Source organism: Coregonus lavaretus (assembly GCF_964263955.1).
Source record: "Coregonus lavaretus genome assembly, contig: HAP1_SCAFFOLD_1050, whole genome shotgun sequence".
Taxonomy (NCBI): Eukaryota; Metazoa; Chordata; class Actinopteri; order Salmoniformes; family Salmonidae; genus Coregonus; species Coregonus lavaretus.
Window position 1 is genome coordinate 66,208 of NW_028160668.1, and position 12,538 is coordinate 78,745.

The 12,538-nt window shown below is 42.3% G+C and overlaps 1 protein-coding gene across 1 annotated transcript; it reads left to right on the forward strand.

The window, feature by feature from the left end:
* Positions 1-1,111: 1,111 nt before the first annotated feature.
* Positions 1,112-3,005, forward strand: LOC311121576 (NLR family CARD domain-containing protein 3-like; the record flags this gene model as incomplete). Its single annotated transcript, XM_084196038.1, has 2 exons — positions 1,112-2,531; positions 2,816-3,005. Exons 1-2 carry the CDS (start codon positions 1,150-1,152, stop codon positions 3,003-3,005), a joined length of 1,572 nt encoding a protein of 523 aa, XP_084052164.1. The 5' UTR covers positions 1,112-1,149.
* Between the last annotated feature and the right edge of the window lie 9,533 nt (positions 3,006-12,538).

Sequence of the window (12,538 nt, forward strand, 5' to 3'; positions counted from 1 at the left end):
TTTTTGTTTACCTCAAGTAAAGTTGTTCTGTCAATCATTCATTAATGTGTTAATGAGAAAGCATTTTGTCTCTTGCTTAACTTATTGACTTTATTTATTTCAGTTGCTTGAAGAGAATATTATGACATTTGTGAAGAACGAGCTGAAGATGTTCAAGAGGATTCTTAGTCCAGAACTCCCAGAAGGCTTTGAGAGTCAGAAGCAGGATAAGGAAGTGGTGGATGCTGAAGATGAGAAGCAGGAGAGCAGTGCCAGAGAGGGGGCTCTGAAGATCACACTGCACGTCCTGAGGAAAATGAACCAGAAGGAGCTTGCTGACACACTGGGGAAAAGTAAGAGCTGTCTGCCTCATGTTGAATGCTGTTTTAGAACATTTAAAAGCTGTAGCTAAAGTACAGCTAAAGTAGCTGTGTAACTCAGTGATATTGTAGCAGCCTTAACACAACACCTAGTGACCTCATCAAGTAGCAGCAGGGATGTGTTGTGTGGATTCATTTAGACAGAGAGAAGAGGAGAGACAGAGGAGAGAGAGAGAGAGAACATTATTAATGCCATCAATAATACCAATAATGATATAAATCAGTCACACCAGTGTGTAATGCATTATGAAAACATTTACAGATTTATACAGACAAGAGAATAAATGATTATAATTTAAACTTTATAAGACAGTCTTACAATACTGTAGGCATTAAAACAGATGTAATATTAATATCCTCTGTGTTGTTTCTATATTCAGATGAGCGTGCTGTGATTCTTCAACGTGAACTCAAATCTAATCTAAAGAAGAAGTTTCAATGTGTATTTGAGGGGATCGCTAAACAAGGAAACCCAACACTTCTCAATAAGATCTACACAGAGCTCTACATCACAGAGGGTGGAACAGGAGAGGTCAATAATGAACATGAGCTGAGACAGATTGAGACAACAACCAGGAAACAAGCAAGACCAGAGACTGCAATCAAATGTAATGACATCTTCAGACCCTTAACTGGACAAGACAAACTTATCAGAACTGTGCTGACAAAGGGAGTCGCTGGCATTGGAAAAACAGTCTCTGTGCAGAAGTTCATTCTGGACTGGGCTGAAGGAAAAGCAAATCAAGATGTCCAATTTGTATTTTCATTCCCTTTCCGGGAGCTGAATTTGATGAACGGGGATGAACACACTTTGATTGAACTTCTCAATCACTTCTCAATGGAAACCAAAGAATCAAGAATCTCCAACTACGACAAGTACAAAGTTCTGTTCATCTTTGATGGTCTGGATGAGTGCCGACTGCCCCTAGACTTCCAGAAGAACAAGATCTGTTGGGACGTCACAGAGTCAACCTCAGTGGATGTTCTGCTGACAAATCTCATCAAGGGACATCTGCTTCCCTCTGCTCTCCTCTGGATAACTACCCGACCTGCAGCAGCCAATCAGATCCCTTCAGGGTGTGTTGACCAGGTGGCAGAGGTACGAGGGTTCAATGACCCACAGAAGGAGGAGTACTTCAGGAAGAGATTCAGTGATGAGGACATGGCCAGCAGAATCATCTCACACATAAAGACATCAAGGAGCCTCCACATCATGTGCCACATTCCAGTCTTCTGTTGGATTTCTGCAACAGTCCTTGAACACATGCTGAAACACAAGAGAGAAGAGATGCCCAAGACTCTGACTGAGATGTACTCACATCTTGTGGAGTTTCATACCAAACAGAAGAATGAAAAGTATATTGGGGAAGAAGAGACAGGTCCACACTGGAATAAAGAGATCATTCTGTCACTGGGAAAACTGGCTTTTCAACAGCTTGTTGACGGCAATCTGATTTTCTGTGAAAAAGACCTGAAAAAGGCTGGCATTGATGTCAATGAAGCCTCAGTGTACTCAGGATTGTGCACACAGCTCTTTAAAGAGGAGTGTGTGCTGTACCAGGACAAGGTGTACTGCTTCGTGCATCTGAGCATTCAGGAGTTTCTGGCTGCTGTATATGTGTTCCTCTCATTCATCAACAACAATGAGAATCTAATGGCGGAACAGCAATCAAAGTCCAGTAACTTTTCTTCGCTGTTCAGACACAAGCCTGAAGTTACTGTCTACATGAGTGCTGTGGATAAAGCCTTACAAAGTGAGACAGGAAACCTGGACCTGTTCCTCCGCTTCCTTCTGGGCCTCTCACTGGAGTCCAATCAGAAGCACTTACGAGGTCTACTGACAAAGACAAGAAGCAGCTCACAGAGCCATGAAGAAACAGTCAAGTACATCAGGGAGAAGATCAGGGAGAATCCCTCTCCAGAGAGGTGCATCAATCTGTTCCACTGTCTGAATGAACTGAATGACCATTCTCTAGTGGAGGAGATCCAAAGATACCTGAGGTCAGGAAGTCTCTCAGAAGACAAACTGTCACCTGCACAGTGGTCAGCTCTGGTCTTTGTGTTGCTGACTTCAGAAAAGGAGCTGGATGTGTTTGACCTGAAGAAATACTCCAGATCAGAGGAAGGTCTTCTGAGGCTGCTGCCAGTGGTCAAAGCCTCCAGAGCTGCTCTGTGAGTACATAAAATGACATTTAAGTACTAATCATCAGGAAGAAATATTCAGTTTAGAGAAATATATGTATTATAATATGTATATAATATTCTATTGAAAAACATATTGAATCAATGCATTGATTTTCACATTAGTATAACAATATGACCGTACAATTCTAGGAGACGGAAGATGAATCTATATGTTGTTTAAGAGAATAAACCAAATGCATCTGCCATTGTCCTTCTACACTACTGGTTAAATTAACAGTGTGTTTGTGAAATCATGATGATCTCTCTGTCAGGCTGTCAGGCTGTCTAGTCACAGAGGAAGGCTGTGCTTCTCTGGTCTCAGCTCTGAAGTCAAATCCCTCACACCTGAGAGAGCTGGATCTGAGTAACAATGACCTGAAGGATTCAGGAGTGAAGCTGCTCTCTGCTGGACTGGGGAATCCCCACTGTAAACTGGAGACTCTGAGGTCAGTATTCCTGTAGTTGGTCAACAAGTGATAACTGTTCACCAGATCCACATGTGTTTACCAGGCACACATAGTCCACACCATATGTGTTTGGACAGTGAAGCTTACAGTTTTATATTTGGTGCTATGCTCCAGCAATTTGGATTTGGGATAAAATGTTTCATATTAGGCAACAGTACAGAATGTCACCTTTTATTTGAGGGTATTCATACATATCTGTTTTACTGTTTAGATACGAAAGCACTTTATGTGTCTAGTTCTCCCATTTGAAGAAGTCGTAAATATTTGGACAAATTCATTTAGTCAAAAGTTTAGTATTTGGTCCCATATTCCTTACCCACAGTGATTACATCAAGCTTGTGATTCTACAAACTTGTTGAATGCATTTGCAGTTTGTCTTGGTTGTGTTTTGGATGATGTTTTTCCTAATAGAAACTGAATGGTGGATAATGTCCTGTCATTTTATAGTCACTTCACTTGTATTGTCAGTAAGAATAGAAGATGTTTCTGAACACTTCTACATTCATGTGGATGCTACCATGATTATGAATAATCATGAATGAATCGTGAATGATGATGAATGAGAAAGTTACAGAGGAACAAGGATCATACCCCCTCTGTTATTGGTAATGGTGAGAGGTTAGCATGTTTTGTTGTAGCCTCTGTAACTTTCTCACTCATTATTATTCATGATTCAATCATAATTTTTCTTAATCATGTCATCATCAGGATTAATTTAGTAGTGTTTAGAAACCTGTTATCTACTCACTTAGACAGAAAATTACTCCAGTCATCATCCACCATTCAGTTACTATCGGGCAAAACATAACTCAAAACACAACCAAAACAAACTGCAAATGCAACCAATGAGTTTACAACCAAATACTCAACTTTTGACAACTTTAATACACTATAAGTCAAATGGTCAGAATACTTATTACTTTTTCAAATAGGGGGAATAGATACATAAAGTGCTTTCATTTCTAAACGGTGAAAAAAATATACTGCCACTATTTTGACCACCAAAGAATAGCAGTGTGGTTTTAATATGATGTGACTCTTTGCAGGCTGTCAGGCTGTCTAGTCACAGAGAAAGGCTGTGCTTCTCTGGTCTCAGCTCTGAAGTCAAACCCCTCACACCTGAGAGAGCTGGACCTGAGCTGCAATCACCCAGGAGACTCAGGAGTCAGACTGCTCTCTGCTGGACTGGAGGATCCACACTGCAGACTGGAGAAACTCAAGTATGTAGAGGGTTTATGTCAATGTTCATATCAGACATGTTGGAGTTATCAGGCTAGTTAAGACAAACATTCTGACCACCACTTGGACTAAGTTATATAAAGTGTGTGTGTGTGTGTGTGTGACCAGTGTGTGTGTGTGTGTGTGTGTGTGTGTCTGTGTGTGTGTCCAATGTGTGTGTGTGTGTGTGTGTGTGTGTGTCCAGTGTGTGTGTGTGTGTGTCCAGTGTGTGTGTGTGTGTGTGTGTGTGTGTGTGTCCAGTGTGTGTGTGTGTCCAGTGTGTGTACTGATACACGTGCACACACACACACACACTGGACACACATACACACTGGACACACACACACACACACACACACACACACACACACACACACACACTGTAAACACACACACAGGACACATACACACATACACATACAAAACATTCTGACCACCACTTGGACTAAGTTATATAAAGACTGTGTGTGTGTCCAGTGTGTGTGTCCAGTGTGTGTGTCCAGTGTGTGTGTCCAGTGTGTGTGTGTGTTTGTGTGTGTGTGTCCGGTGTGTGTGTGTGTGTGTGTGTGTGTCTGTGTGTCTGTGCGTGTGTGTGTCCAGTGTGTGTGTGTGTGTGTGTGTCCAGTGTGTGTGTGTGTCCAGTGTGTGTGTGTGTGTCCAGTGTGTGTGTGTGCACGTGTATCAGTACACACACTGGACACACACACATACTGTAAACACACACACTGGACACATACACACACACACACACTGGACAAACACACACACTGGACACACATGCACACACACTAGACACACACACACACTGGACAAACACACACAGACACACACACACACACTGGACACACACACAAACACAAACACACACTGGACACACACACACACACACACTGGACACACACACTGGACACACACTGGACACACACAAACACACAGACTTACTCACACTGGACAAACACAAACACACACACACACACACACTGGACACACACACACAATGGACACAGATACACACACTGGACAAACACACATACACACACTGGACACACACACACACTGGACAAACACACACACACACACACACACACACTGGACAAACACACACACACTGGACAAACACACACACACACACACACACTGGACACACACACACACACACACTGGACACACACACACACACACACACTGGACACACAAACACACACACTTGACATACACACACACACTGGACAGACACACACACACACACACACACACTGGACACACACACACCCACCCACACACTGGACACACACACACTGGACACACACTGGACACACACACACACACACACACTGGACACACACACACACACACACACTCACTGGACACACACAAACAGTGGACACACACACACACACACACACTAGACACACACACACACTGGACACACACACACAATGGACACACATATACACACACACACACACACACTGGACACACACACACACACACACACTGGACACACACACTGGACAAACACACACACACTGGACAAACACACACACACACACACACACACACACTGGACACACACACACACTGGACACACACACACACACACTGGACACACAAACCCACACACTTGACATACACACACACACTGGACAGACACACACACACACACACACACACACTGGACACACACACGCACACACATACACACACACACACACACACTGGACACACACACACTGGACACACACACACACACTGGACACACACACACACACTGGACACACACAAACAGTGGACACACACACACACACACACACACACACACACTTGGACAAATGTATATACTGACTGTGTGTGTGTGTGTGTGTGTGTATGTGTGTGTGTGTGTGTGTGTGTGTGTGAGTTCAGGTGTATCCCTCAATGACTGTCTGTTCTTCTGCTTACCGCTACAGTGTGGAACATGGTGGAGAGAACACAATGAAACCTGGTCCTAGAAAATGTGAGTGTTGACTGCTGTGAAGAATATGACTAAGTCTTAATTCAAGTGAAGTCAAAGTCAAAGACCACCATCATTACTTACTTGGTCATATTAAATATCAGCTGTAGTTCTACAGAAGCACAAATCAGGGACACCAAAGTTTACAAAGAGTTGCTTTGACAATGTGTGTGTCTGTGTGTGTGTGTGGCGCGTTCGTGTTACTTTAGAAATGTGTGTGTTCATGCATGCATGAAGGTGTGTGTGTGTTCAGGGTGTGTGTGTCCAGTTTGTGTGTGTGTGTGTGTTCAGGATGTGTGTGTGTTTGTGTGTGTGTGTTCAGGATGTGTGTGTGTCTGTGTGTGTAATTAATGGGAATAAGTGTGTTTTATATTACCATACAGTATAACATATGATCATTCAACAAGTCTCAAGTTACCTTAACTTCTCCTTTTGATACCTAGAAACATCTACATTAAATGAATTAGTGAAAAGTGAGTTAACATTCTAATGTGAATGATGATGATTTCTAATATTGTGTCTGGTTTCATCCATCAGATGCCTGTGATCTCACACTGGACCCAAACACAGTAAACAGATTCCTCTCTCTGTCTGAGGAGAACAGAAAGGTGACATGGAGGAGAGAGGAGCAGCCGTATCCTGATCACCCAGAGAGATTTGAGGACTGGAGACAGGTGCTGTGTAGAGAGGGTCTGACTGGGCGCTGTTACTGGGAGGTAGAGTGGAGTGGGGGAGGGGCTGATATAGGAGTGGCATATAAAGGAATCAGCAGGAGAGGAGGGGGGTGGGGTGATGACTGTTGGATTGGATGTAATGACAAGTCCTGGAGTCTGCTCTGCTCTGACAACAGTTACTCTGCCTGTCACAATAATAAGTACACTACCATAGACGTCCCCTCCTCCAGCTCCCACAGAGTAGGAGTGTATCTGGACTGGCCAGCCGGCACTCTGTCCTTCTACAGAGTCTCCTCTGACACACTGACCCACCTGAACACATTCCACTCCACATTCACTGAGCCCCTCTATCCAGGGTTTAGGGTTTATGATGTTGACTCCTCAGTGTCCCTGTAAATAATAACCATGGTAACACTGACACACACACACACACACACACACACACTGGACACGCACACACACTGGACACACACACACAATGGACACACACACTGGACACATACACACACTGGGGACACACAAACACAAACACACTAAACACACACACACACACACTGTACACACACACACACACACTGGACACACACACACACTGGACACACACACACTGGACAAACACACACACACACACACACACACACACACACTGGACACACACACTGGACACACACACACGACACACACACACACACACACACAGTCTTGTATTTGTAACCAATTAAGGACCCCTCTTAAATACCTACCTTTCGAGGACAATGCTTTCCAGACATCATAGGAGCACAGAAATTACACTCATGAGTTTGAAAAAAAATCTATAATCAGGAAATCACTTAAAGTGACTTACTCCTTGAAAAAAGTACACTTGAAATTTTACCACCTAATTGAGACCGTACATTGCATTATAATGCATTGCCATCAGCCATGAAGGGAATGCCGCCTATGAAATCTATGAAAGCATCCAACTGCCTGCGTTGCGCCTAAAGGAAGCGTACAATAATTACAGTTTTTCTCGATTGTTTACACACATTTTCTGAAAGCATGCCTCATATTCTCAGAACTCTACACACAAATCAAATAACACACACACAATGGGCAAAACCCCTCAATTCTCCAGCAAAATGAAACTTTACATTCAAAACCATGTTATTTCTTATCAAAATGGTATTTTGTTTTCAAATGACACACACAAACCATCATATGAATAGACATTTATAAGAACCAGTTGAACACTGATGTGCTCAATGTAAAACACTATGATGAACGGAAAACACTTCTTCTCCATTCATCATAATGACTTAGGCCTTTTTTTGGTTCAGTGTTGCCATTACTACAGACAGTACAAACATAAGTGTGTTGTAAAATATTTGAGAATATTGTTATTATACTCAGAACACACAAATACACGGTAACAAATATATTTCATTTTTCCCACAAAAACAATGTACACAGTGTACATCCCATTCCCAACCAACACAAAGTTACACATACAGTGGTTTACATACAAAACAGAAGAATTTAATGTATACAATTACAGTAAAAATAATAAATGCTGCATCCTCTCTTCTGTTGCGGTCTGGCCACAGCACCTCATCCACATCACAAGCAATGTTTTCCCTGGCCAAGCAGCGGGGGAAATATCGCCTAGCATGGCGATTCCAGCCATGAAAAGCATCAGCTGCTATATCTCCACATGCGTCTTCCATAGCTTGGAGAAGAGGTATTCGCATTTGTGGATTTCGGTCATACACTTTCCATCTCCAGGCAGAAAAAAATTCCTCAATAGGATTGAGGAATGGAGAATATGGAGGGAGATAAACAACTAAAAAGCGTGGGTGGGCAGTGAACCAGTTACGAACCAGAGCAGCCCTGTGGAAACTTACGTTGTCCCAAATGACAACGTACCTGAGCTGCTCTGGGCCATCTACCTGATCTGGTGGAATTTGTGTGTTGTGTAGGGTGTCCAGGAACGTGATCAGATGGGCGGTGTTGTAGGGGCCAAGGGTAGCATGGTGATGGATGACGCCGTGGTGGGTAATCGCTGCACACATTGTGATGTTCCCTCCGCGCTGGCCAGGGACTTGAACAATGGCACGCTGGCCGATTATATTCCTTCCCCTCTTTCTTCTTTTTGTGAGGTTGAATCCAACCTCATCAATGAAGATGAACCGGTGCTCCACTGCACCTGCTCAAAGTTGGCTGTACTCTTTGCCCAGCCTCCCTCATTGTTAGACCATGGTTGACCACATGATCAACCAAAGTGGCTCGGATCTCATCAGAGATTACCGTCCTTGGCCTTCCTCGTCCTCGTCCTCGTCCTCCCCGTCCTCCTCCTCTTACTCTCACTCCTCTGGCTCTGCCTCTGTTTCCAATGTTGGCATCCATTGCTCCAAAACAGAAGAGCTCACCTGTTGCCCTTTTATGCTAAAGCTCTGATTGCTAATTGTAAAACTGTGTGACGGGTGTTTGCCCATGTGATGAGTCAGTGTGCATATTTGAATGGCAGTGTGTTCATTGTGAAAACAAGAGATTTTCTGCATGAAAATTGTGCCAAATGCAAAGATTTGTGTGTAGTGTTTTGAAAAGAGTGTGTTGTAGAACTGCAATTTGAGTGTAAAGCAGGAATTGTGCTTGTAGTTTAGCAGAATTGGTTCAGGGGGTTGGTGCATGAGTTACATGTTGTGGTCATTGTGTCTCAAGTACCAGTATTTGTTTGTAAGCAATTGAGAAAAACTGTAACAAGTTTAAATTTGAATCGATTTTGGTTTGTTTCTAGTGTAGCAGGTAGAATGCCACAATGATGCGACACGGATGGCAACGCAACGGCTCTAGTGTAGTTTTTCTGTAAAGTATTTAAACTGGAACAACCATTTCAGTAATGGATTCAATATATCCAAGTAACAGATGAATAGTTTAGGAAAATGTTTTTTATTTTTGTGTAACATTCAAAGTCATCAGCAGGCTTCCAAACTTGAAAAACCCTTGAAGTATTCAGGAGAACCTTAGTCACTCCAAAGGTGACCTCGGTTTTCAACCACTCCACAAATTTCTTGTTAACAAACTATAGTTTTGGCAAGTCAGTTAGGACATCTACTTTGTGCATGACACAAGTAATTTTTCCAACAATTGTTTACAGACAGATTATTTCACTTATAATTCACTGTATCACAATTCCAGTGGGTCAGAAGTTTACATACACTAAGTTGACTGTGCCTTTAAACAGCTTGGAAAATTCCAGAAAATGATGTCATGGCTTTAGAAGCTTCTGATAGGCTAATTGACATCATTTGAGTCAATTGGAGGTGTACCTGTGGATGTATTTCAAGGCCTACCTTCAAACTCAGTGCCTCTTTGCTTGACATCATGGGAAAATGAAAATAAATCAGCCAAGACCTCAGAAGAAAAGAAAATTGACATCCACAAGTCTGGTTCATCCTTGGGAGCAATATTCAAACGCCTGAAGGTACCACGTTCATCTGTACAAACAATAGTACGCAAGTATTAACACTATGGGACCACGCAGCCGTCATACCGCTCAGGAAGGAGACGCGTTCTGTCTCCTAGAGATGAACGTACTTTGGTGCGGAAAGTGCAAATCAATCCCAGAACAACAGCAAAGGACCTTGAAGATTCTGGAGGAAACAGGTACAAAAGTATCTATATCCACAGTAAAACAAGTCCTATATCGACATAACCTGAAAGGCCGCTCAGCAAGGAAGAAGCCACTGCTCCAAAACCACCATAAAAAAGTCTGACTACGGTTTGCAACTGTACATGGGGACAAAGATCGTACTTTTTGGAGAAATGTCCTCTGGTCTGATGAAACAAAAATATTTGGCCATAATGACCATCGTTATGTTTGGAGGAAAAAGGGGGACGCTTGCAAGCCGAAGAACACCAACAACATCTCAAGACATCAGTCAGGAAGTTAAAGCTTGGTCGCAAATGGGTCTTCGAAATGGACAATGACCCCAAGCATACTTCCAAAGTTGTGGCAAAATGGCTTAAGGACAACAATGTCAAGGTATTGGAGTGGCCATCACAAAGCCCTGACCTCAATCCTATAGAATATTTGTGGGCAGAACTGAAAAAGCGTGTGCGAGCAAGGAGGCCTACAAACCTGACTCAGTTACACCAGCTCTGTCAGGAGGAATGGGCCAAAATTCACCCAAATTATTGTGGGAAGCTTGTGGAAGGCTACCCGAAACGTTAAACAATTTAAAGGCAATACACTCAATTAGTATTTGGTAGGATCTAAACTTCTGACCCACTGGGAATGTGATGAACGAAATGAAAGCTGAAATAAATCATTCTCTCAACTATTATTCTGACATTTCACATTCTTAAAATAAAGTGGTGATCCTAACTGACCTAAGACAGGGAATTTTTACTAGGATTAAATGTCAAGAATTGTGAAAAACTGAGTTTAAATGTATTTGGCTAAGGTGTATTTAAACTTCCGACTTCAACTGTATATATGAAACATTCATAAGAACTTCAAATAAAGCAGAACCGAGTTCTCTCAGGAACCTTAAGAACTAAGGAATAACCATTTAAGGACTTTAATTTCTCCAATGTAATACAGGCTAAGAAACCCAAGATCACAAAGAAAACAAAAGTGACATTCAGTTGGTAGCTACTATATAAGAAATTAAAATCTGGATAGAGCAGAACCATAGTCTACACTTATTTTCTCTGATCTGCAATTATTCTGTTGTGTACATAGAACTTCACCCCTCTCCAGTCCCTGTTTACTAGTGCTTGGGGAGAAGCAGCAATGCATTTCTCACAGTCTTGTTTTCCAGGCGTTTTTCCCATTCGGATAAAATTCATCAAGGAATCTTCAACTGCATCCACCTCTATTGTCGACCAATACCTTTTTGTTCCTTTGGCACCTTTGGAAAGAGATTGCATTATACATGACTACATTAGGCCACAAAAAAATTACAAAAATTAAAAGGATGACTACAATGAACTTGAACCTCTCTTTCTATTAACTCTACAAGGTTGCAGCTGTATATTCAGTGAGTGTGTTGAAGTTAAGCTAACAATCCTAACTAAATAACTACATAGATAAGCGTGTGAGAGAAGAATGTGCAATGCTGACATCAAGGCAGACTCAATCTGTATGGAATCTAAGCCCAACAATCTGTTTGCAATGTAAACCTTCTAATAAAAGCAATAAGTATTAAATCAAGTTCCCTACCTCCAAGAAAAACAATCTAAAGTGTGGTAATCCTTCTGTGTTATCATCTATCCTGACACACTAATTCCAGATCTAATGTCTTGACTTGTGTACAATCCAAACTCAACCGTTCTGTGCTGGCATGGTTGGAAATACACTAACTGATGAGGACAGAATTGATCTGGACCAGCACAGTACAGCCATAGGTTGACACTACAGAGTGAAAACGCACTGACTGAAGGCAGCAGGAAACATGCTTACCGTGTGGGCCTCTCTTTTGTCCCAGCTTTCCCTTGGTCATTGGCTGTTTGGCCCGAATTGCTGACATCTCTCCTGGAAAATATCAGTGGAAATCATGTCATTTTCCAACAGTACATTGTAATTAAGAATAGGTACATGTGTATGTAAGGTATAGGCATACCTGTCAGATTTCCTTCATAGGATTTTTCAGACGACTCCTC